Source organism: Vitis vinifera, chromosome 7 (assembly GCF_030704535.1).
Source record: "Vitis vinifera cultivar Pinot Noir 40024 chromosome 7, ASM3070453v1".
In the NCBI taxonomy this organism is placed as follows: Eukaryota; Viridiplantae; Streptophyta; class Magnoliopsida; order Vitales; family Vitaceae; genus Vitis; species Vitis vinifera.
Window position 1 is genome coordinate 21,823,814 of NC_081811.1, and position 27,526 is coordinate 21,851,339.

Below are 27,526 nucleotides of genomic sequence, written 5' to 3' on the forward strand. Positions count from 1 at the left end.
CCCATTCTGTTGTGGGGTATCAATGCAGGAACTTTGGTGAATAATCCCATTTTCTAAAAGATAATTTCTGAGTATAACACTAAAGTACTCCCTGGCATTGTCTGTTCTAAACACTTGGATCTTAGCTTGAAATTGTGTTTGAATCATGGAATGAAAGAAATTTGAAAATAGAACCTACCTTTGATTTTTCCTTCATGAGAAATACCCACGTAACTCGAGTATGGTCATCAACAAAGCTAACAAACCATCTAGCCCCAAAGATATTGTGAACATGAGAGGGTCCCCAAATGTCGCTATGAATAATGGAAAAAGGTTTTGATGGTTTGTAATTTTGGGATGGATAAGAGTTACGACAATGCTTAGAAAATTGGCAAATCTCACATTGGAAAAGTTTGGGATTTTTGTTTTTAAATAGTGCTGGAAACATCTTTGATAAGTACATAAAATTTGGGTGTCCTAGGCGATAATGCAGTAACATGATGGTACTTTCTTTATTTGAATCTAAAGACAGGTCTAACCTAGGATCAGGAGTAGAGAAAGATACATGATGTGCTTGAGAGTCTTGTTTTCCAGCTGTCCTAAACCAGTAGAGTCCTTTGCTTTCCTTAGCATTGCTAATCATCATCCCCGAAGCCAAATCCTGAAACAAACAATGAGAGGAAGAGAATTTAGCCACACAATTTAGGTCTCGGGTAAGCTTGCTGATTGATAGTAAATTGCATGAGAGCTTGGGAACCAAAAGAACTTGATTAAGAGTTAGGGTCTCGGAAATAATCACTCTTCCAATACCAGTCACGGTGGAAAGAGAGCCATCAGCAATTCTTACTTTGTAATTCTCATGGCAGGGGCTACAATCATGGAGTACTGATATATCACCTGTCATGTGGTCGGAGGCACCCGAATTGATGATCCAACCTGATGAATCTTCAGTTTTTGTGTGTAAAGCAATTAGGAAGTTACCTCTCTGAGCAGCGGATCCGGTTGAGATAACAGGGTTAGTGGATGATCCTTGGCTAAACATCTTTTGCAGCCACTCCACTTGTTCTTTACTAAAGAGAGCAGAATCATTGGTACTTCTTTCTTTCCCTTCAGGATCTGCCACAAATGCTCGTGCCTCCTTCTCCTTGTTTAACTTCCAGTCAGTGGGCTTCCCGTGTATTTTCCAACATGTTTCTTTGGTGTGACCTGGTCTGCGGCAATGATCACACCATGGTCTTCCTTTCTTCTGCCTTGCATCATAGGTAGATCCTCGGGAAACAAGGGCAGTTCCTTCTTAAATGTTTGTGGAGCCTTGGGAGATGAGTGTTGATCCTTCCTGAACATTGGAGAATGGCCTTGTTCCCATCATCAGCTTCTTCCTGCTTTCTTCTCTTCTAACCTCTGAGAAAGCTTCTCGAATAGTAGGAAGAGGCTTGGTTCCAAGGATTCTCCCTCTTGCTTCATCTAGGGATTTGTCTAATCCTAATAGGAACTTAAAGACCCTTTCTTTTTCAATAATCCTTTTGTATCGACTAGCATCTCCTGGGCACTCCCAATCCATGGTCTCAAACACATCCAATTGTTGCCAAAAACGACTAAGAGTGTTATAGTAGTGAGTCACAGTCATCTCACCTTGCCTTAGATCATGTAGGGCTCCCTTGATGTCAAATAGATCAGCAGTATTGTCACTATCAGAGTATGTTTCCTTTGCTGCCATCCAGATTTCATGTGCAGTATCATAAAACAAAAAATTTTGACCTATTTCTGTGTCCATTGCATTGATCAGCCAAGACATAACTAGATTGTTTTCGGTGTTCCAAACCTTGAATCTTTTATCATCCTTCTTAGGCGGTTCAGTAGTGCTGAAAAGGTATTCATCCTTACCTCTGCCTGTGATAAACATCAGAACTGCCTTCGCCTATTGATGGTAATTGTGGCCAGTTAACTTGTGCCGAGTGATGAGGAATGATGAACCTTCTGCACCACCATTGCTCATGAGTTCCTGGCCAAACATGGTTCCCGTAACGCTGCTACTGGTTTCCGAGGCCATAGGGAAAAGTAATACTTATGAGAGACTAGACTCAAAAACAAAAACTTAAAGAAGTAACGAGTTGGGATGAAGAAGAAGATTGGTTTGCACCCAGAAAAATTGGTTCTGGATTAAAACCGAGAAAGAAGTGATAGGTCCAGGCAGAATTGCTCTGATACCATGAAGATAATTGCGAGAATTTTCTTTCATATTATTTACTTTGCAGAAATATACATTTATAGGGAAATAGGAGATTACCAACAGCCTGGTAATTCCTTAAAAAACTCTGTCAGATCCCACAAGAGAGGAAACTATCTTCTATTTATAGAAAATAATCTACAACTATTTACAGCTAGCAAATCTCTAATTACAGCCTATAATATCTTCTAATTTCATCCTACAATCATCCATAAACCGAGAATTCCACAGTATGTATATAAATAGTTAAGATGGTTCAGTGATCATGAGGGTATGGGTACGGTTTAGGGAAGCTCTGTCTAAGGAAGTTGGGTTTTAAGCGAGACCATTATGACCCCACCAGTCTTTCCTGGGAGCTTACCTAGTATGTATTATTCATTGAATATCACAGGTACCATCATTGTGGTATTTTACATTATTGTTGTGGATGTGATTATAATATACCCCAAACCCATATCGTGTCATAGAAATGGAAGAGCACACCGTAACCTATTGACTTAGTTAACTTTTCTGTTGAGAGATGAATGGGCATTGGAGCAATTTGTATGAGAAGCATGTCGAGAGATGTAGGGGCACTATGTCTATAAGACACCATGATATGTGAGACATATGTCCTTTGCGGATGCATATATGTATATGTCGATGGAGGAAGGGGCACTATAGCAGTTATATAGCATGATATTGGGATGTGTCGAGAGTTGGAGTGGCACCGTAGCTGTGGATTATGCATGTGTTTGATTTATGATACATCGAGTTGTCAATGTTGTATGCTTACTTGATTGTTATGCTATATATTATCTACGTTGAGTGTTTCATGCATGATGAAACTCTTTTTTCTATCTTGGACTGACCATCCTAAAAACTGCATTATATGATCATTCACTGAGTTATACTCACTTTGTAGTAAACGGACAACAAGGCATATAGTCATGGTTGCCATTTTCTTTTTGCTTTTTTTGGATAGACTGCTGGCATATAGCCATTTCCTTAGGTATGTACAAGTTTTGGTTCCTTAAGCCCCACCTTGGTGTACTAAAAGTTTTGTATCTCGAAAGAGTAATGATTATATAGTTCCTTTAATATGCTTCTTTGTGCTGCTCTGACACAATTTATTTGGTCACAAGTTAATTTCCCTTCATAGGATAGTATCTCCATCTCAGTCTTAGACTAGAGAGGAGGCACTATCTTGCAGGGATGGTGCCTGCAAGAGAGGGTCATCACAAAGCTGGTTTAGTGACTGATAGGAGATCGACCTCAAGGTATTGCACGTTTATCTAGGGAAATTTGTGGAGTAAAAAACATAGTGTGGTAGTCATGAGTAATGCGGAGGTAGAATTTAGAATGATGGCACATGGGGTTTGTGAAGTGTTGTGGCTTAACCATGTCTTAAAAGAGCTGAGATAACCAACCTTTAAAGTTTTATTGTAATGACAAAGTTACAATTAGTGTTGCACATAATCCAATTAGCATGATAGGACTAAACACATGGAGATTGATAGACATTTCATAAAGGAAAAATTCAAAGCTAGTATTATATGCACACCATTTGTTCCAACTACACAACAACTAGTTGGCATCCTAACTAAGGGACTTCAAAGACCAAGTTTCGAATCAAACAAGCAAGTTGGACATGATAGATATCTATGCACCAACTTAAGGGGGAGTGTCAAGAATCTAGGAATATTGTTATTATTTTTAGGAAAAATGATAGAATCTGATATTTATTTATAAATTCAAATTTTATCCTGATATTTATTTTTAAAATTCAGATTTATTTATAATTAGTTTCTTATTCTATTTTTTAGGGAAGTTCCTATTTCTAATTAGAGTCTCTATTTTTTAGGAAAATTCCTATTTTCTAACTAGAGAAGTCTCTATTTTTTGGGAAAGTTCCTATTTTCTAGTTAGAGGAGTCTCTATTTTTTAGGAAAATTCCTATTTTCTAACTAGAGAAGTCTCTATTGTTTGGGGAAGTTCCTATTTTCTAATTAAAGGAGTTTCTATATAAACTTAGTATCCTTCGTGTTTTATTCAAAAAAGAGGATTAATAAAAATTCATTTTCCTCAAAGCCTACACCTTGGATTGTTGACATGCATGCAACTATCTTCCTAGAGATACTAGATCTAAGCAACAAAAGCAATACTAAGACAAAACTATAGATCTAGGTGCTCCAAAAACATTACCCATAATTTGAATATTCCCAAATTAGTTCCACTCAATGACGAGGATGATGCGGATCTCAAAAACCTTGCAATCTTTTGCTTAATGACTCTTTCCTTGATCTTGACATTTGAGAATGGTAGAATTCTCTCTTGGGGATGAAGGCTGGCAATCTCTCTTTGGAAGAAAAAATGAATCAAGTGTCTAACCCTAAACCCCTAAAAGGGTTTATATAAACATCCTTGTAGACTTAAGTGACTTGATTCCATCTTGGGCTTGAATCACTTAACCTAGTCCAATGGGTTGTAACTAACAATTAACCTTATTAGGCTCCAATTAATTAATTAACCCAATCCAGAAAGATCATTCATAGTCTTTTGTGCAAACCTACATATTTACCAAAACACCCTTTTGCACACATATGAATAAAGAATTCAAACATCCCTCAAATAATGTGTCATAAGGAATATGAGCTCAAGCAAGGACCACTGACATGCATAGAAAAATATTGGCTCCCACATAATCCAATTCTAAAGTCTATTCAATATCCAACTACAGATAGTCAAATGCACATCAGTATCATATAATATTAAATCAAGATATAAAGTTCGGGTCTATGACCTACTAACGACTGCATGCAAGCTCTCTATTATCTGGTATTCAAAATCTAACGAGGTGAATGTTCTCAACCTCTCAAGCTTACCTCTACCATCCTTAAATCTTAGATCCCCCTATCATGTGATCAACTGATATTACTTCAACTCTCTAAAAGCATATGTCAAATTCCATTTAATGAATTACTACGACCACAGATTTCATAATCATATGTCCTTAGTATCACCTAAGAAGACATTGTTTCAAACCCATGAAATATCAAGATGTTTATCTTAAGAATACATGTTGTCGCTTACCTTAATTAATAATAACTCAATTTTTATGGAATATATAACCACCTCAAGGTCTCACCCATAAGTCAAAGTTGTTGAAGACCTTAGCGTTACTTCAATATTCTCTTAAGGTTGAGAGTTTATGAACCATCAATATTCTCTTAAGGTTGAAAGTTCATGGACCATAGTTTCTTAGAAAAATCATGACTACCCAATAGTCAATATCATGACTCACCATAGGTCCTATCCAAAGTGTAACATACACACTACTACATTCATCATGGGAAACTCATCCTGATGACCAAGACAAGTCATCCCTCTAATTAGAAGGTAGTGTATTACAACCTCAAATAGATTGTCTGCCTAAATCCATGAACCAATTGTGAAAATTTTATCAACTTGCAAGGAACCTATGCTTTGGATCTTTTTTGTTACTCATAATGCACCTAAAACATGTATAATACAAGTAATGTAAGTCTGCTTACTAAATATACATAATGCATAAATAGTACAATGAATGAAAAATCAAAATTATAATATAAATATTAATAAAATTCATTTATTATTACATCATGTCATATTTTTAAGGGCTCTATCCGAACAATCTATAACTATGGCCTATATGGAAAGTTGGTAGTTTATAGCTTAACATCCACCAAAGTTGAGTTTGAGAAATTCGATGAGGATGGAGATCGACCTATACATCCCTATTTTCAAGCTCTACTCCTTTGTGTGTGGCACCCCATCTTGGATTTTAATTTTCAGATAATTCTTTAAAATAGAGAAATTAAAGACTTGTTAACCCTTATATTTTCTTTGCAAAGTTGTCTTCCTTTTCAAGGACGCTTTATACAAAAGGGATAAATCGATATAACCTCACAACCTTTACTTGCCACAGAATCAACATTTTCACACAAGCCCTTAGCATTACTTAGTTTTAAGCATTCAAGTCTCACCTATTTGAGCGAGCACCATTGCTAGATTTGTTGAAGGGACAAGTAAAAGAATGTCATCTAATGATTAAGAAAGAGATAATTATTGTTGGTTGTCCTTTTTATGTGCGTCACACACCAGGGTTGTTTCTCTCTTCTGTTCTCTAGCGCTTCGTTTCTTGGTTGTCTTAATAAAAGACTCTAAGGTGTTTAACCCTTTATGTTCCTTTTCCTAATATAATTTACTATTTATCAAAAAGATAAATTAAAGGAAAAATAGGTGTATTACTTGTAATTACAAACCAAATATTATAATAATTACTCAAAATGTATAGGAAAACCAAGAGTTAGTTTTATAAGGCAGCTAATACAATTATATCATATATCACTGATAGTCATGTCCCTTAACAACACCCCACCTGTATACACACAACAAAGAAAGAGCAACAAAAGAAAAAGGAAAAAGTGTTGTGTGTGTGTGTATTGCATGTAAAGCACATTTTGTGGCATTCACATCATACTCCAATATTCATCTAAGAAAGGGTTGTAGAAATACAAGCAAATTGTTCAAACAAGGGAATAAACTCAGCACTAATTATAGTATTTATTTCACTTACACAAGAAGAGAGGAGAGAATAAGCAAGATTTTGGATTTCTCACCATTTCCTTATATGAGGAGTTTCAGTCCAGCAACCTGAAATTAAGCAAGAAATTTCGAGGAGAATTCTCTTCACTTAGTTATCAGGTTGCATTTGAAGATGAAATACAAAAATTTAAACAAAAGTAGTGATATCATATATAGGTGATACAGAATAAAAAATGAAAAGGAACTACATCGATATAAAGGAGCTTTTAAGTCTGATTTGTTTGCAGACAGGAAAGAATCGACGTTTATATTTAATTGTTGGACAGTGGATGTTGACACTCTGGCTTATCAGTAAAGCATCACTGTACAGGTTCAGACAGAAACCAATGAAACCTCGACATTTAGTGTGTTATCCTTCTGGTCTACCTTACTTCTTGTATATTTTCATGTGGATCTAAGCTGCCTTCTTTACTTTTGAGCCAATCTAGAAACATCAGGAATGCCTTCATTTTATTTTATTTTTTCCCTTTTTTGAATGAGATTTCGGTTCAGAGAATAGGCTTTCATTATACTGTTTTGCATTACTACTACCACATGGAGAGAAATTTGGAATTTTACTGACACATTGGGATATTTCATGCATTCATCCCCAGAAAAGTCTGTCATTATGTCAAATTGGAATTTTTACGTTGTTCTAGAAGTGGTGTACTGAGTGGAAACCCCCTTCAATGGCTTGCCTTAAGCTCAATTAATGGTTTCTCGTTGGGAAACCCAGAACAAATAGTGATTGGTGGAGCTATCAGAATCACTAGGGCAGAGTGGGAGTTTTCAATGATCCTGTTGGGAGGGGGCTCCAGGTATTCATAACTTCTTTTGTTGAAGGAGACTTATCTCTAGTCATTTCATGGATCTCACACCAGAAGCTGGAACCTTGGAGACTGGATTGTTGGATTCACAAAATCATTACCGATCAAAATAATAATAATAATTGATTTTTCTAGAGAGTTGGATTGTTCTTACACAATGGATATTCCTTTTGACTAACTTTTTTTTTTGATAAGCAAGATATGCATTAGAAAAGGCTAAACGCCACAAAGCATACAGGAAGTACACAAGACGGCTACAGCCTCAAAAAGAGAAAAAGGACCAAAAAGAACTACCTCCCCTTTAGTGGAAGCTATCCACTCCAAAAAACCTTTAAGGGAGAAAGACTCCTCACCTAAATACACTTTGGCCCAATTCCATAAGTTACAAACAAAAGAATTCTTTAATTTCTGAATATTCAACGCACCCCCCCTAAAGGCTAACCTATTCCTCTCCTTCCAAACCGTCCAAAAGATACACAACGGAATGGATTTCCAAATCTTTTTCCTTTTCTTCCCTACAAATGAACCCCTCCAGGAGATTAAAGCCTCCTTTACAGTTTCTGGGAGGACCCACTTAACATCTATCAACCCAAAAATAATATCCCATAGGGCTCTAGTCACTATACAATGTAAAAGAATATGATTTACATTCTCTTCTTCACAACCACACAAAAAGCAACAATTTGGGAGTTGCACCCCTCTTATCTGAAGTCTGTCTAGAGTGAGCACCTTCCCCCACGTAGCCTCCCAAGCAAAAAAAACAGGTTTTAGTTGGCACCCTATCCACCCATATTCTCCTTGCGGGAAACACTATGGCATTAGGCTTGTCTAGCAGCCTATAAGCTTCTTTAACCCTGAAGAGACCATTTCTTCCCTGCCTCCACATAACTGAATCATCCTCCAGGGAAGGCCTATGACCCCTCAAAGTATGGAGCAACTCCCCAACCATATCCAACTCCCAATCATTGAAGTCCCTCACAAAAACAAGATTCCAATCTCCTTGGCCCGAATCCTAGTCCCACATCTCCTCAATCGTAGCATCCCTATGCGCGGCGAGGACAAAAAGATGATTGAAGCATTGGGACAACGGAGTGTCAGTGCACCAACTATCTTTCCAAAATTTGATTTTGGAACCCTTCCCAACTAGGAAAGCCAAATTTTCCCAGCACCATTCAGATTCTTTCATAATCTCCTTCCAGACCCCTACTCCAGCCGCCCCACTAGCCTTCTTTGACCTCAAACCATAATCCTCTTGCCCATATTTCGTAGAGATCACTAGTTTCCAAAGGTTATCCCTTTCACAAGCAAACCTCCAAATCCACTTGCCCAGCAAGACTCTATTCAGAGTGGCTATTCTCCTTAATCCTAGCCCTCCTTTGTGCTTTTCTGTACAGACCACATCCCATTTAACTAAATGAACTTTTCCCTCCAAGTTTCCTCCCCCCCATAGGAAATCTCTTTGGGTTTTCTCCACTCTTTTAGCAACGGACTTGGGCATTCGGAAAATGGACATTTGGTAAATTGGCATGCTAGTCAAGGTGCTTTTTATGAGAGTGATCCTCCCCCCTTTGGAAATGTACTATCTTTTCCAAAGCGCAAGTCTCCTCCTGACCCTCTCTTCCACTCCATCCCACATAGAAGTAGCCCTATTGGGGACCCCTAAGGGGAGACCCAAATAGTGAGAGGGCAGAGACCCTACCCTGCACCCTAGCTCAGCTGCCATCTCAAGAATCTCCTTCACTTCTCCAACTGGAATGATTTCGCTTTTGGCTAGATTAATTCGAAGACTCGAAGCCGCTTCAAACCAAAAGAGAATCCAGCTTAGATGAGAAACTTGCTCTTTACTCGCCTCACAAAACACAATTGTGTCATCAGCAAAAAATAGGTGGGAGATATTCAAGGAAATTCTACTACCACCCCGAATGTTGCATCCTGAAAGATATCCCCCCTCCATCGCTCTCCTGATAAGGACGTCCAGAACCTCCATTCCCATAACAAAGAGGTAAGGGGATAGAGGATCCCCTTGACGAAGCCCTCTAGTGCTAGGGAAAAACCCAGTTGGCACTCCATTAACAAGAATAGAGAATTTAGCAGAAGACACGCAGCTCCACATCCATCCCACCCACTTTGACCCAAAGCCCATTTTTTGAAGGACCTTCATTAAGAAATTCCAATTGATGCTGTCATCAGCTTTTTCTATATCCAATTTGCAAATAAGGCCCTTTTCTTTTCTCTTCTGCCACGAATCTATCACCTCATTAGCAATTAAAGACGCATCCAGAATTTGTCTTCCCATTACAAAGGCATTCTGAGCGATAGAGACCACCTTACCAATCACTTTTTTGAGCCTATTAGCTAAGACTTTAGCCAAAAGTTTATAGAGCCCCCCCAACAGACTAATAGGTCTAAAGTCTCCAAGATCCTCAGGCCCGATTTTCTTAGGTATCAACACCAAAAAAGTATTGTTAAGGCTCCTAACAAAGGAATTATGCTCATGAAATTCTTTAAACATCTCCATGATCTCCTCTTTGGTAAAATCTCATGCGTTTTGCCAAAAGGCTACAGTAAAACCATCCGGGCCAGGGGCTTTATCCCCATTCATCTCCATCAACGCCGAATGAATCTCAATCTCTGCAAAAGGGATTTCCAGACTCTCTGCTTCTTGCTGGCTGATGCAACCCACCTGAATTCTACCAATATCCGCCTGCCAAGCCATATCTTCAGAAAGCATCTGCTGAAACGAATTCACAACTCCTTCTCTCACCTCCTGCTCCTCTACTAGCCACTCCCCATTAACCTTAATTCTGTTCATAGCGTTGTTTCTTCGATGAGCACTTGCCATTCTATGAAAGAACCCCGTGTTTCTATCCCCCTCCCTTAACCAAATCTCCCTTGAGTGCTGTCTCCAATGGGCTTCCTCCAACAGGACCCATTTCTTAAAGGAGTCTTTAGCTTCCTTTTTTAATTCAGCTTCCTCCACAGTCAAGTTTCTCCCACTTTCCACCCGATCCCAAAAATCTACTTGTTGTAAGGCTGCAGCTTTATTAGTTTCCAACCTCCCAAAAACTTCTTTGTTCCAAACTTTAAGCTTCTTTTTAATTTCCTTCATTTTAACAGCCAATCTATAGCTAGTGCTGCCCCTGACCTCAATTCCCTGCCACCAGGTTCGAACAATGTCTTTAAACCCCTCAACCTTAAGCCACATACTTTCGAATCTAAACAGGGTTGGGCCTCTTCTTATTCCACCCCCCTCTAACACGATTGGAAAATGATCAGAAATTGGCCGAGACAACCTGCTCTGAGTGACTCCACTGAACTGATCTAACCAGCTAGGGAAAACTAAAAATCTGTCTAGTCTTGCCCACGCCTGATTATTAAGCCCCCCATTCCAGGTAAACTCTCCCCCCAGAAGAAGCAAGTCCACCAGCTCTAGATCATCCACAGTCTCTGCAAATCTCCTCATGGCTGAGCTGATTCTTCTTTGGCTGTTCCTTTCTTGTTGAAATAGAGTGATATTGAAATCCCCACCGAGACACCAGGGATCATCCCAAAGGCCTCTTATAGCCCCAAATTCTTCCCACATACCCTTCCTTTCCACTTTGGTAAATGGACCATACACTCCCGTAAAAACCCAAGTAGCCCCATTTTCTGTAGTCTTGAATCTACAAGACAAAGAGAACTGACCCTCCTCCCAATCCAAAATATCCAAAACCCTCTTGTCCCAGCATATCAAAATGTCACCCGTAGCCCCCTCCGCATTTAGGGCTCTCCAATCTATAAATCTCCCCGAGCCCAGGCTTTTCACAATACCCTCCGACATCTCTTGAATCTTGGTTTCCTGAATGCACATTAGGTCCACCCTCTGGACCCTTATATAGTTCTTAATAATTTTCCTCTTAGAGCTGTCATTAGCTCCCCTCACATTCCAACTTATGATCTTTAGCTTCATTGGGCAACTATCAACTGATTCCCTTTGCCCTGTGAAGGACCTTTCTACTTATTCCCCCCCTCATAATTGACAGAGCATTCCAGCCGCTTTAGTTCCCTTTCAAACTTGGACTTCTCCAAAAGTTCTTTGCTGTGAATCTTTTCCTGCCTCTTTCTGATTTTAATCAGAAAATTCAGTATCTCCTTTTCCATCCCCTCCGTAGAGAATCCCAGGAATTGGCTAAATTTTGCTAAACTACAGTCCTCCCAAAGATCCTCTTTCTCATTTTCGGTATCTTGAGATCCAGAGGCACCAGTATTCCCCTCCTTGCCCCTAACCTTGTCTCTGTTTTTGTTGGCCTCTCCCAACTTCCTGGATCTATTCTCATTCTCAACGTTCCCCTCATAGACTGTTAACCATGTTGACTTGTCCCCCCATAATTCCTCCTCAATTCCCCCTGGACAATCGAAAGACTCCCTCTCCGGAGCCCGATCAGAATTAGAAGAGAGAAGAAAAGGTGTCCCCATAACCCGTTTTCCTTTAGGATAGGAAATCAGGACATACCTTTTAGATTCCTCTTCAAGCGCTCGGTTAGTCATTGAAAATCCATCTTCCCTATATTCCCTTCTAAACTCCTCTAGCACCCAGCTCGTCAAAGGATCCTCTGAAATGGATCCTTTTCTGGAGATAAAACAGCCCAAAAATCCAGCCTTCTCTTGGGGAGAAGTTAGGCCATCCCTTTCCAAGCCTTCCACATCAACTAAAGGATTGCAGCCCAGTTCAGCAGCCCATCTACTAGACGATGGGCCAGCCTCTGAATCCCCAGCCACCTTTGTCTTATTTTTTAAATTACGGCCCAAAGGCCCATCTATTTTAGCCAGCCCACCATCCTTCTCCAACTCTTTAAGACCCATATTTGGGCCAAATGCGGTCGGCCCAGCCACTCTTCCAGTTGAATAGACCCAGTCCCGGGGCAATGGACCATGGATCTGGTTCTCGGGCTCTAGACCCGGCCCATTCTCCTGCAGAGCACTCCCATCAACTGGCAAGTATAGTTCCTCGGTTCCTGCGTCTACCAGATCTTTCCCCACGCGCTTCTCCGCGTGTGAATATGAGTCACCCCTGACCTCATTTCTCTTTCTGTTTTCCGTCGCAGAGAAGATCCGTCTCACCACCGGCCTAATCTCCCACCACAATGCCACAGAGTATACCTCCTCCTCTACCTCAATTTCTAACATACTCGGTCTAAAATCACCTCTTATTTTAACCAATATCCTAGCCCATTGAATCTCCCCCATCGACCTTGTCTGCTCGTCAATTTCAACAAAACCCCCACATTCCTCCCCTATTTTCTTCAGAATCACCGGGCTCCATAGCGAAATTGGAAGGCCGAAGATTTTAACCCAAGCTTCCTGTTCCATCTCCTCCTCTACCCAACAACCCGTCTTTGGATTCCATAGATCCAACCCTAAGTGGGCTCCTCCCAACACTCTGCTCCCCGAGGAGACCACTCGGTGTGCCTTTCTTAGATCTTCAAACTCCAACAATGCCCTACCTCGTTCCAACTTGGCCAGCCCTAACTTGCCTTTTAGGCCCCAAGAATTCGACCATAGACTTCCCAGCCTCTCCAAGTCTTCTTCTTCCTTTTTGTTGGACTTCCAGCTCACGATGAGGCAGTGCTCCAGCTTCTGTAAATTACCAGCAATCTCCTCCCTAGTAACCTTCATCTTGATTGCATTTAATCCATTCCGATTTGTTCTCATGACTACTTCTACGTATGATTTCGCCGGAGTAGCTTTTCTGACGGTCCTTACTTCCTGCAACTCTGTTCTTCTACCAACCAGCTCTTCCATTTGACGTACCATCTCCGCCATAGCCGTCCATCTTCTTTTGTCCCTCCTACCTCTCGGTAAGAAGATACAGAACCTTTTTCGTTCCAGATCCACAACCCCCAATCTTAAAAAACCACCCGCTCTGTTGAAACCCCGAGCCAATGTATACAGCTTGCCTCTATCTTTCCACTCCTTTTCCCATCTCCCTTCTTTTTCGTCTCGTATACAATGGATTAGCCCCTCCTTGAAGAGCCCTAAGCTTTCCAACCCTAATCGAACCCATGTCGAGACCCCCCGCTTCTTCTCCACAATGAGAATCTAACGTTTCCCTTTCCTTTCATCCAGGGCAAGCTCGAAGGTCTTGGATTCCACCGTGAAGCTTCGCTTTCGACTCGCCTCGCTGGTCTCATCGTCGTCGCCGACGCACGCGTTCTCACTCTCCCTCACGCCCTCTCTCTCTCTCTCGCCCTCTCTCTCTCTCTCTCCCATGATTGTTTATTCCTTTTGACTAACTAGACACTGGATAAACAGGAAAATCAAGGTACTTAATGTTTTTGTTAACTTTTTGGTAGGGATTTTAGCTTTTAATTCTTTCGTTGTTCTATTATTTTATTTTTCTCTTGAAGGATGGCTCATCTTTCTTGTACCGTTTGTTTCATTATAAACAAAATAAAATGTTGATTCTAATCAAAAAAAGAAAAGGGGGAAATATTTATACAGCAACAACAAATCATTTATGTTATCCAGGAACAACAATTCAAAAGACCTTAGCCATCTAGCGATTTCTACTAGAGCATGAAAGGGAGCTTTTGGTCATAGTAGAAATGATGGAAATGAGATACAACATTTTTATTCAAACAATTTATTTTAATGGAGGAAAACAATCTGAAGAAAAGAATATTTCTAGGAGAAAAACAAACAATTATCTTGTAAAAGGGGAAAGAAAAGGAAAAGAAAAATAAAACAACCATAACTACAACTTTTGGAACATGCATCTTTTTAGGATTGCAATTCCTGGTTTCAAATGTGTATATTCACATAGGTAAGATTTTTCTAATCTTTTTTTTTTTTTTTTGATAGATAAAGAGAAAACTATATTAAAAAGGACTACCAGAATAGAAGCCCAAGGTATACAAAAAGTATATAGCTACCACCAACCACCCCACCCTCACCAAGGGCCCAGCCAATCTAGAAAGCTAAAGAGTTAGAGGAACATCATCTCAACACCCCTTTGCTTTCGACCAAAGACAAGAAACAAGAGAACATTTTACACTTTGGATAGAGAGCTCTTCCCATTCAAAGGCAATTCTATTTCTTGCCTTCCACACTATCCAAAACAAACATAATGGTCCCGTTTTCCACACCTTCCTATGCTCCTTGGCCACAAACGACCTATGCCACCCTAAAAGAGTTTCTCTAACCGACGATGGAAACACCCAAGACACCCTTAAAAAAAGCAAACAGCAATTTCCATAAGACTCCTGTCATTGCACAATGGACAAGAAGATGGTTTATGGATTCTTCCTCAACATGACACAAAAAGCATCTATTTGGCAAAGACCACCCCCTTTTCTAGAAATCTAACATTGATATTCTGTGAAGTCTAACACCTTATGTGAGTGTTTCTCTAACCAACACTATATTTCCTTTCATCCAAGACAGGTTGATGTAAGACAACCCTAGGATAGTTGCCTACACTTAGGCTAAGGTTTTTATTTTTAGGGTATAAGGAGAGGAATAAGGAATAAAGTTCATAGCATAGGAAAATTAAATAAAAAAAATATAGAGAGAAAGAAGATATGGAATCCTTAGAGTTTCACTAAAGCCTTCTAAGAGTCTCACCTAGAAAAAAATCAATGGAGTCTCACCATTAAGGATTGCAACACTTGCAATAAAAAAAAAACATTACATTATTAACATCAATCAATTCATTACTTTGATTTACATAGATTAACCTTATTTATAGGCTTCTCTAAGAAATCCGAAGTCTTCTAGGATTCTAATAACTTATTATGACTTTAATTCTAATTGTCTTATAACCTAATTAGTTAATCCTAATTTGACTCCAACAAATATTAAGACAAATTTAATCCTAAGTAATATTAATCCTAATTTAATTCCAAGTAATACTAATCCAACTCAAATTACAACTAATACAAATTCCCTTTCTTAACGTATATCTTAAAGATCCATCCTCATCAATTCCCCCCAACTTGAAAGAAAACTCGACCTCGAGTTTTAGTGATTTTCCACAATCAATTGAAATTCCAAGCAATGTCTTACACCCCTTTTTTTCTTTCGTCGACTAATTACCATGATAAGACAAAATATCAAGATCTCTTGAATTTCTTCAACTTCATGCAAAACAAATATCAAACTTTGAAAAACTTCTCAGTATTGTAAAACAAGTTGATAGTTCTCAAAATAATTATGTCATCAACAAGCTTGTGGAGAGTTGCTTCCCACACTCTTCATTTGATGACTCTTCTGATTTCAAGGATGCTAATTTTTCCTTTGGTTGCTTAATTGGTGGAATTTCCTTCATTGGACGAAGGATCTTCTTAAGCCCATTGTGCACAAGTGTGTAAGTGTTCTCATATCCATTATGTTGAACCCTTTCATCAAAAAGTCATGGCGTTCCAAGCACAATATGGGCAACTTTCATCGGCAAAACATCACACCATGTTGATAACTCAAAATTATTATTGAAATTAAATGTAACTAGACAACGAGAACTCACCAAATTAAATGTGTCATTTACCCATGCTATTTGCTAAGGATTTGGATGTTCTTCTATCTTTAGATTAAGCTTCTCAACAAGCTCCTCTAAATCTAGATTGGAACAACTACCTCCATCAATAATCAAAGTACATAGTCTCCCTTGGCAAGCAACTGAGTTCAGAAGATGCTAGTACGTTGTTAGTCCTCCTCTTCGTTTAGCCTTGGTATGTTCACCAACGATTGCATTAAAAAGTTGTAGCTTTCAACCATGTTTGCATACATTGCTCCACTCCTCAAAATCAGAGTCTTCCTCCAAAGAGGGCATGTAATCCCTTAGAATATAGAGCAAGTCCCCTATCATATCCAACTCCCAATCATTAAAATCCCTCAGAAATCTTAGATTCCAACCCCCTTGACCGAAATTCTAATCCCACATCTCCTCCACCGTAGCAATCCTATGGGAAGCCAGAGCAAATAGATGAGGGAAGTTTTGGGACAGCGCTGTACCAACAGGGTTCAAAATCTCGGTCGAGACCGGTACGACTCGGCCGAGTCATATCCGCCTCGACCATGGCCGGTACCGGACCGATACCCGAGTTGGAGTAGAAATTGTGGAGAAGATCAGATGAGAGGATCAAAACCCACGAAAATGAAAAATACAGAGTTAGAATCCTGCATCTTAGAGTTGTCGGCGAGGTCGAAGAAGCACGCCTGCTTGTTCGGATCGCCCAAGTTCCTGCCGGAGATGGAACTGAGCAACATCAAGAGCAGAGTCGCCAGACTGCTGTTATCATCGATGTTCAGCAATGCCGCCACCGTCGCCCACCATTCAGGCCCAGCTTGGCCTTGCCGAACCCGTTCGCGGTGTTAGCGGCCTGGCGTCAGGCGTGACGCAGCCCCAGACCTCGTGCCCGCTCGCGCCCCAATCGCCTGCACCACCTGCGACTCACCCAGTCGCGCTAGGAGCTCAGCCATTGACGCCGCCCTCTCAATGAAATGGGTATCTTTGATGACCGAGGGTTATGGGTATTGAGGATTTAGGTTTTAAATAATATGTTTTTATTTTTTAATTAGATTATGAGTATTTGGTGGGGATATGGGTATTAAATAATTTGATAAAAATTATAATGATAAAAAATAAATAATAAATAATAGACTTATATCAAATTTTTTATTAAAAAAATTTACTTTTTATTATTTTCATCTTCAATAAAAAATATTTATCATCAAGTGTTTAAATTAAAATATTTTTAAAGATTTTTAATATTATTATAAATCATCCCAAAAATATGTTTTTATTATAATTTGAATAATTTTAATATAATAAAAGTTTATTTTATTAATTTTTTACTCTACTTATTTGTATTTAATTTTTTAATAATTTTTATAATTTTTTAAAATTATTTTGAGCTCTTAAATTAGAATTTTTTGCATATCATCCGATACCGATCCGAGATACCGATACCGATGTGCCTCAGGACCTCCCGAGTCAATGACCGATACCGCGACTTTGAACTATGTGTACCAATGCACCAAACATCAGTCCAAAAACTGATTTTGCTACCCTTCCCAACTATGAACACCATGTTATCCCAACACCAATCAGTTTTCTTCAAAATTTCCTTCCACACCCCTACTCCATACGCCCCATAAGCCTTCTTTGTTCTCCAACCATGACCTTCTTGCCCGTATCTTCCCGTTATCACTTGTTTCCAAATATTGTCTTTCTCACAAGCAAACCTCCAAATCCATTTACCAAGCAAAGCTTTGTTCAAGAGCGCTATGTCACAAGATGCTTCAAATGACTCTCCCCATGGCTTATATAGGAGGTGAGAAGCTTCTAAAGACCCTTGGAGACATCCACACTTAGCCACTAGTGGGAAGAGTGTGGAAGGTTCTAGAAATGCCTAGAGAAGTCCACACAACTCTACACTATGGTAGAAGGCATGAGAAGGGTCCAAAGCTTTCTAGAGAAATCTAGAAGTCTCTTGTATATAGGCTTGTACATAGAATAGTATAGGACATTCTAGAATATTCATGAATTGTAAGGAACCCTCCAAGGTTCTAGAGAGTTCCATTGGTGCCTATAAATAGGTGAGGGCCTCATTTGGCCAAGGCACCAAGCAAGTGAGCTTCCAAGCACTTGTAAAGGCTTCCTTGAGTAATAAGAGCTTCCATTCTTTAAAAGTTGCCTCCTACAACTTCTCAAGCTTCCGAGTCGTGAACATCTTAGCCTAACAAGCTAAGTGTCGGGGGTAAGGCTGACTTAGCAAGATCAAGTGTCTTGATTTGCCTAAGTGCCGCACGAGCTTAGGAAACGACTAAGTCCGTGACAGCTAGCTTCCTTAAGCCTAGCCCTCCCTTATTCTTGTCCGCACAAACCACCTCCCACTTAACTAGATGAGCTTTCCTTTCCAGGTTTCCCCCTCCCCAAAGGAAATCTCTTTGTACTTTTTCTAATCTTCTAGCAACTATCTTAGGCATCCGGAATAGAGACATATGATAGATTGGCATGCTAGCCAAGGTGCTCTTTATGAGAGTGATTCTCCCACCTTTGGAAATATATTTCCGTTTCCACAGCGCAAGTCTCCTCCTCATTTTCTCTTCCACCCCATCCCACATAGAAAGAGCCTCTAATGGCAAGCCCAGATACTGTGAAGGCAACAAACCCACCCTACACCCTAATTCCGCTGTCAGCTCATCAATCTCCTCCACCATGCCAACTGGGATGATTTCACTTTTGTCCAAATTAATCCTTAGATCTGAAGCAACTTCAAACCAAAATAAAATCCAGCTTGAATGAGTTAGATGGTCTTTATTAGCCTCACATAACACAACTGTGTCATCAGCAAAGAATAGATGAGATATTTTTAGGTTGGGTCTTCTACCACCCCGAATACTACACCCTGAACGGAAACCCCCAATAACAACCCTCCTACTTAGAGCATCTAGCACTTTCATTCCCAAAACAAAAAGATAAAGAGATAGGGGATCTCCTTGGCGAAGCCCCTTAGAACTTGGGAAGAAGCCATCTAGTACCCCATTAACCAGTACTGAGAACTTGGCTGAAGATAAACAACTCCACATCCAACCCAACCACTTTGATCCAAATCCCATTTTTTGTAAGGCCTTCAACAAGAACTGTCAGTTAATGCTATCATACGCTTTCTCAATATCCAATTTGCCATTGAGCCCTTTCTCTTTTCTTTTCTGCCACAAGTCTATCACCTCATTCGCAATTAAAGAAACATCAAGAATTTGTCTTCCCATCACAAAGGCATTCTGGGTTGGGGCTACCACTTTGCCTAACACTCTCTTGAGTTTGTTTGCTAACACTTTAGCCAGCAGCTTGTACAAGCCCCCCAAAAGGCTAATGGGTCTAAAATCCCCAAGATCAACAGCCCCACCTTTCTTAGGAATCAGAACCAGGAAAGTATTACTAAGACTCTTGAGAAAGGAGCTTTGCTCATGGAACTCCTTAAACATTTCCAAAATCTCCTTTTTAACAAATTCCCAACAGCTTTGCCAAAACGCGATAGTAAAACCTTCCGGCCCAGGGGCTTTATCCCCATTCATCTCCATCAAGGCCGATTGGACTTCATTTTCAGAAAAAGGAATCTCTAGATTCTTTGCTTCTTGCTGACTGATTTGTTCTAATTGAAGCCTCCCAATATCCGCCTTCCAACCCGAATCTTCAAAAGCATCTGCTGATAAGCATTAGCAACCCCTTCCCTCACTTCCTGCTCCTCTGAGAGCCATACCCCATTAATTTTAATTCTGTCGAGGGAGTTATTGCTGCAATGGACGTTTGTCATATGATGGAAAAAGCCCGTATTTTTATTCCCTTCCTTAAGCCATATCTCTCTTGAGAGTTGTCTCCAATGGGTTTCTTCCATGAGGACCCATTTTTTATAGCTTTCCTTTGCTTCCTTTTTTAATTTTGTTTCCTCCAAAGACAAACTTCTCTCACTTTCCATCCGGTCCCAAAATTCCACCTGCTGCAAAGCTGAAATTTTATTGCATTCCAGACTCCCAAAAACCTCTCTATTCCAAACTTTTAGTTTCTGTTTGATTCCCTTCATCTTTGCTGCCAGTCTATAGCTAGCAGTGCCTCTGAACTCAATCCCCCTCCACCAATTTCGAATAAGATCTAAAAAGCCCTCGACCTTTAGCCACATGTTTTCGAACCTGAAAGGAGAATGATCTCTTCTTAGCCCGCCACCCTCTAGGAGAAGAGGGAAGTGATTAGAAATAGGACGAGGCAGTCTTCTTTGGAGCACAACACTGAACTGATCTAACCAACTAGGAGACACAAGAAACTTGTCCAATCTAGCCCAGGACTGGTTGTTAAGGCCTCTGCTCCAAGTAAACACTCCCCCTTGCAGTGGAAGATCCACCAATCCTAAATCATCAATAATATAAGCAAACCTCCTCATGGTCGGGGTTATTCTCCCTTGTCTGCTTCTTTCTCTTTGAAAGAGGGTAACATTAAAATCACCCCCTAAGCACCAAGGATCTTCCCAAATTCCTCTAATAGCCCCAATTTCTTCCCACAAGCATTCCCTTTCCTCTTTGGTGAAAGGACCATAGACTCCCGTGAACACCCAGACAACCCCATCTTCCACATTCCTGAATCTGCATGATAGAAAGAATTGACCCTCCTCCCAATCCAATATTTCCAACGACCTTTTATCCCAACAAATCAAAAGGCCTCCCACTGCCCCATCCGCATCCAAAGCCCTCCAATCTAAGAATCTCCCCGAACCTAAACTTCTCACCACACCCTCCGACATTGGTTGGATTTTTGTCTCCTGAATGCATAGTAAGTCAACCTTTTGATTCCTTATGAATGTCTTGATAATTTTCCTTTTGGACCTGTCATTTGCCCCCCTCCCATTCCAGCTTAACAACTTTAACTTCATTAATCTACTGCAATCTAATCCCCTTTGCCTTGTGAAGGGCCTTTTTGCTTATTCCCCTTCTCATAATTAATTGAGCACTCCAGCCTCTTTAATTCCCTTTCGAATTTTGACTTCTCCAACAACTCTTTGCTATGAATTCTCTCCCGTCTCTTTCTTATTTTGATCAGAAAGCTCAGGATTTCCTTTTCCAGACCCTCTGTTGAAAAACCCAAGAAGTGACTAAACTTTGCCAAGCTACTTTCCTCTCATCTATCCTCTTTCTCACTCCTGATATCTTGAGACTCTGACATATCTGAATCCCACTCCACCCCCCTAACCATGTTACTGGCGTTAGTGAATTCTACCAAGTCCCAGCATCCATTGCCATCCTCTCCGGGCCCAACTTCAGTTATCTCCCCTAGCACCCCAGAGCGATCGTAAGACTCCCTCTTCGGAGCCCGATCAAAAGAATAAGGGATAAGATGAGAAGACCCATAGACCCTTTTCCCCTTTAGTTTTAGACCAGAAGCATACCTCATGGCTTCCTCTACCAGAGCCTTGTCTGTTGCTAAGAGAATAGCTTTCTCTTGTTGCTTCCTTAGTTCCTCTGTCTCCCAGTAAACTAAGTGCTCTCCCTCTGAGAGGCTCCCGTTGCTAGCTATTCTGCAATCCAGGAGACAGTCCTTCTCCTGGGGGCTTCTGACTTTGGCTTGGGCCATTGGCTTGACTGGTCTGGTCCCATCCAGATCAGGCGTTGGGCCAGCCCCATCCAAAGCCCATCTCTTGGACGGTCCAGCCTCTGACCCAGCAAATTCAGCCACCACTCCCTTTAGCTTTAGGCCCATCGATTGACTTTGTAAACGCGGCCCACAAGCCCTCTTCAATGACCCATGGTCACTGATCCTTAGGCCCGGTCTACTATCATCTCCCGGCCCAAGCCTCTCTCCTGCACACCCATCCCCTCATCTGACAAAAGTAGCGCCTCAGGCCGTTCGAAAACTGATTCTTCCTCCACACGCGAGCCGGCGCGTGAGTAGTCGTCACCCCTGACCTCCCCACTTTTTCGACTGTCAACCCTGGCCTTCTTCACGAACGGTCTAAGCTCCCACCAGAGGACAAGGGAGTAAACTTCCTCCTCAAGCCCGATCTCCAGCATGCTCGGCCTAAATTCTCCGTCCGTCTTTACCAAGATTCGAGCCCATTGGAGCTCTTCCAGCTTCGCCGTCTGAGGGTCGATGGCAATGAAGCCACCACACTCATCCCCCACCCTACTCAAAACGGTCGGGTCCCACAACGAGACTGGTAGCCCAACAATTCTAACCCAGACTTCGTTACTTTGTTCCTCCTCCTCCCGGCAGCCAGTCCTCAGGCTCCATTGCTCAAATCTCAAAAGAAGCCCTCCCATCGTTCGCTCCTCTGAGAAAAGAGCGCATTGGGCTTCATCCAATATTTCAAATTCCAGCAAAACCCTATTTCTCTCCAATCTTGCCAGCCTTAATTTACCTTTCAACTCCCAAGAATTCGCCAATAATCTCCCCAATTTCTCCAAATCCTCTCCTCCACCTGACCTAGGGTTCCAGCTCCCAACGGTGCAATGTTCCAATTTTCTCAAATTTCTATGGATTTCCTCCCGTCGTACCTCCACTTTGACTAAGTTTTTATCTCTACATATCGGCCTCTTCACCACTTCCGCAAACGTTCTCTCCAAAGCAAAGTTCCCACCATGATTTACATCGATTAGCCTTATTTATAGGTTTCTCTAAGAAATCCGAAGTTTACTAGGATTATAATAACTCATTATGACTCTAATTCTAATTGTCTAATATAACCTAATTAGTTAATCCTAATTTGAATCCAACAAATACTAATACTAATACTAATTTAATTCCAGCTAATACTAATCCTGATTTAATTCCAAGTAATACTAATTCAACTCTAATTGTAACTAATACAAATTCCCTTTCTTGATGTATATCTTAGAGATTCATCCTCATAAGAAGAATCTAAGTTGCAAACACAAGGATCATCATCAACTAAAACATTGACTTAGGATCATTTTGATTTCAGAAAGAAGAGAACAGGATCCCTCCTCTATGTACTTGAAAAAGTATTCTGCTATCTCATCCGATCAGTAGAATACTAGAATATATTCATAGATAATTGATGTTGTTGATGATGATGATGATAATTGTAAGTGCAGTACAACATAAATATTGTTAAAATTATTACACTTACTTGTATTAACTTCATCACCTCCCAAATGAACAAATCTATATTTGAAGGTCTTACTGAAATCTGAAACATGAAAATTTCAAAGGATATTAGCAGTTTCCCTTTTATATCTATAATTAGAGAATTTATTGATAGAGGAAAACATACAGCAGCAAGTTAGATTTTTTCATTCTTTCAGACATAGAAAGTAACATAACTCCAAAAAGAAATAGTAAAATTACCTGAAAGAATCCCATCTATTACTTTAAAGGTGAATTCTTTGCTGACATCAAGTGGCTGCTGACAATCCTTAGATGGCCATAGAGAAGGGTAGCCAGTCCCCCTTAAATAATATAAGAATCGTTAGCTACTCAGACAGCTTCATGGAAAAACCATTAAGAAAACATTCTTTCTCTAGATGTGAAAGACCCATATAGCAAATAAAAAAACAAAAATGATGCATTCCATATGGTATAAGCATGCACAAATATACTAAGACTAGAGCTTGTTCCAAAACCAATCCTTGACATCTCTAGCTGAGCAAGATTCTGTCTAGGCTGCCAATATTATTTCTTAGAGAGTAACCATAGAGTAGACTGATCAATCTACAAGTCCACAGCAAGTGGCTGAGAAGAAGCATTTTGAGTGACAGGCACCTAAGGATTAATACCCCAGGTAGGTGGATGCACACATGGAAGTTGAAGCTTTAGATGCAAGTCCCACATTTTACCTTAATATGGTTGGGTTGACATAACATTCACACTGGTGAAACCACATAGATTTATTTCAATCGTTATTAGAAGCCACATACTCTTCATCATTTTAGTTACAACTTCCAGCATCTCCATGCCTTTAATTAAACACGCATCAAAGCTGATCAATCAAGAGAATATCTAGAATGAGATGACACCATAATCTTGTCTTTGGCTTTCCTTCCCTTGGAGAGAGGGACAAACCTACTAAAGCCTTAAAGGCAGTTCCTTCTCTAGTATTTGATCCTGGCCTGCTCATACTCAATAACCATGCAGAAACTCAAAAACAGGGTATAGCTCTTTTTTTTTTCTCTCTCTTTTTTTTTTTCTTTTTTTTTTCTTTTTTTTTTTTTTTTTTGCAGTTGATGGCAGCAAATAGGACAGAGAAGAGAATACCAAGACATTTAATGATTTGTCTTCCTACAATAACTTAAGCAAAATAAGTACACAAGAACTTATTACACCATATACACTTGCTAATATCTGGGCATAACTCGTACAAACACAATGCATTGCCCACCAGGAATAAGTTTGAGCCACTGCAATCCAAACCTCTTAGCAATTCACAGGAGCATAATGGTACAACTAATTTCCATTTGCACAGAAAAGAGTAACCACGACATCAGTTGAGAATTCTCAACCTCCCATTTTCATACATTGACTTGAACAGTGCCCCATTTTTATAGGCAAAGATCAAATATATTGAAAGCACCTAAAAAGGCCAGGCATCCATGCTATATACAAAGGTGTTATAAGGCCATATGTTTACTATGCCATCAACATAACTTCTTCAATCAATAAGAATACTTTACAAAACAAAATCATTAATTAGTTTGACATGGAAAGTTGAATGTTAGCTCATTCCCCCCAAATATAGACTTGCTATAACTCCTAACTAAAGTGTTGGAAGCCAATGCTTTTACCCAAATACTCCAAAGATCAAGCCTACCTAAGAGTAAGAGCTATGATACCCAACTCTCCAACTTAAAATGTATTAGGGTCAAAACAATACAACATGAGTATGGGTGTATGATCCTTAATGGTACTCCGAGCTTACCTCAAACATGATTTTTTAATTTCAATTGTTTTCTTTTTTTTACCTTCAACTTCCTTAGCTTGTAATTACATAGAAGAAAGAGAGTTTGATAACTTCTATTAAAATATTTGGTGATAAGAAAGAAAAAATGAGAATAAAAGAGAACAGGGAGAAGATTTTTTGAGGATACCCTTGCATTTGATTAAATTCTAATTGATTTTTTTAAACTGCTATTATTATGCCATGTCCTGGTGTAATTCATTCTAACTGAGTCCCCACATCCTAAAATTTGGTGTATAAAGGATAGACACCTAGACACATGCCCACACTCAACACTCATACTTAAACTTGTGCAACATAGCTAAGAGACACAAGGTTATGTGATAGGAATTACATTAGCATGTATGAGTATTGTATCATCAATTCACAATCTTGGTTCATGATGCTGATAAATATTGGTTTATTCGATTGAAAGGAAAAGAGAAGAAAAGAGAAACTAGCAAAGGGATGGATGTCTTGTTAATCAACCCACAACCTAGAGCTTGTATTTATTTTTATACGAGTATTTGTGTGTATGAAGAATAAAGAAGAGAAAAACAAATACATTTTCTAGTTATATTAACTAATTTGACAGCCAATCAGTTCTTGTACTAAAACCCTTATCTCAAACATGTATCTCATTAGTCATTATTTCAGGATAGCATTCTTTGTTGCCCCAACCTCTTCAACTTTTACTCCCAAAAAGGTCTCAAAGGCATGCCAAACACCTTTACTATAAAACAGTAATGAGCAAAGATGAAATTAATGGGAAACAACAAGACCTGTGTGCTGGGGAAAAAATAAAATAACCATTGAATATAAGTGAGACCTAATGAAACATAGGTTGGATGACAGAATTATGATATAAATCCAGATTAGCAGGTAAAGTCTTTACACAGACTACAATATTGACTAGCAGCATACTTTTGCTCCCACAACCAAAATGGATATTTTTTTAACCTTTTTTATCTTTAGCTGCTAACCTTTTTTGATAAGCACACAGAAAATATTATAAATAGGGAAAAGAAAGTGATACAAAAGGAAAAGGCTAAAATGTGAGTCGGCATATACAGCTCTGATTAGCTATGTAGCTGTGATTTACAGCTGTTATTAGTTGTGATTTAAAGCTGTGTATACAGTCATAATTGATTGTACAGTTGTGATTCATACAATTATATATTATTTTGTATAGTTGTCTATTATTTTGTATAATTGGCTATCCAAAAATAGCCTTATATACCTTGTATAAATACTCTTGAGATATATGAAAATATTTATTTAGCAATTTATCAAGTTGGTATTGGAGCGATAGCAGAGAATTTGTTGTTGCCTAGCCAACACTTTTTACATTCCTTTTTTCACCCTCTTCGTTTCCATATCATGTCTGCAAAAACACATTCATCGTGACTATTCATGGGACTTTCTCTCTAACAATTTTTATTAAGTTGGACAGTACTAATTATCGTGTTTAGTCTCAAATTTTGGAGATGCATATTGTTGGCAAAAAAAAGAAGGGATATATCAAAGGAAGAAAGGTTGGACCTACAAAGGATAACCCAAACTATGATGAATGGGAGGCCGAAGACATTCTAGTCAAGTCTTAGCTCATCAATTCCATGACTAACCGGCTGATGTCACACTTTGTGCAATGTGGAAAGGCTAAGGAGGTATGGGATGCAATCAAGAGTTATCTTGATGTCTCTGATTCTAACACTTGGGTTGTTGATTTAAGGGTCACTAATTATATGACTAGTCATTCTTCCTTACTTGACTTCATAATACCCTCATCTGTTAAGTCTGTTCAGGTTGCTAATGGGACTCTGATACTTATTTCAGGAGTCGAGAATGTCTCACTTTCCCCCACACTCTCCATGTCCTCTATCATACTTGCGCCTAGTCTCTCTAATAGTCCTCTTTTTATTAGCAAGATTACCAAACATCTTAATTGTTTTGTAACCTTCAATTCTACTCACTATGTATTTCAGGACAATCTTACAAAGATGACGGTTGGCATTGGTAAGGAGAGGGGAGGTCTTTACTACTTAGAGGGGGTAAGGGAGTTACAATTTGAATCTGACCGTGTTTTTCAAGTAGCAAGAGAAATGTATGATAGAGAAAAGATTCTTTTATGGCATTGCCAATTAGATCACCCATCTTTCACTTATTTGGAACATTTATTTCCTCGATTGTTTCGAAATATTTTAGTTTCTAGTTTAAGGTGTAAACTATGCATTTATGCTAAAAATCATTGTGTACCTTTCAAAATAAATCTCAATAAAAGTTCAATTCCTTTTACCCGAGTTTTTATAGAAGTTTGGAGTCCTTTTTCTACTCCTTCTGCTTCGGGTTATAAATAATTTGTGTCTTTTATTGATGACTATACTAAGGTGAGCTAGGTATATTTGATTATGTCTAAGAATGATGTTTTACATGTTATTCCTCAATTTTCCAAAATGATTGCCACACAA

General features: G+C 39.5%; 1 protein-coding gene across 7 annotated transcripts in view; it reads right to left on the minus strand.

Annotated features, from left to right (window-relative positions):
- The window catches only part of LOC100247688 (beta-hexosaminidase 3), a 62,944-nt gene that overhangs the window by 11,660 nt on the left and 23,758 nt on the right, over positions 1-27,526 (minus strand). For all 7 annotated transcript variants that reach the window (XM_059738389.1, XM_059738391.1, XM_059738390.1 and 4 more), the window contains 3 exons: positions 23,474-23,574; positions 23,256-23,315; positions 6,847-6,880 (listed from right to left, as the gene is read on the minus strand). In XM_059738389.1, the coding sequence (XP_059594372.1) occupies positions 6,847-6,880; positions 23,256-23,315; positions 23,474-23,574 (195 nt within the window). The remainder of the gene's footprint in view (positions 1-6,846; positions 6,881-23,255; positions 23,316-23,473; positions 23,575-27,526) is intronic.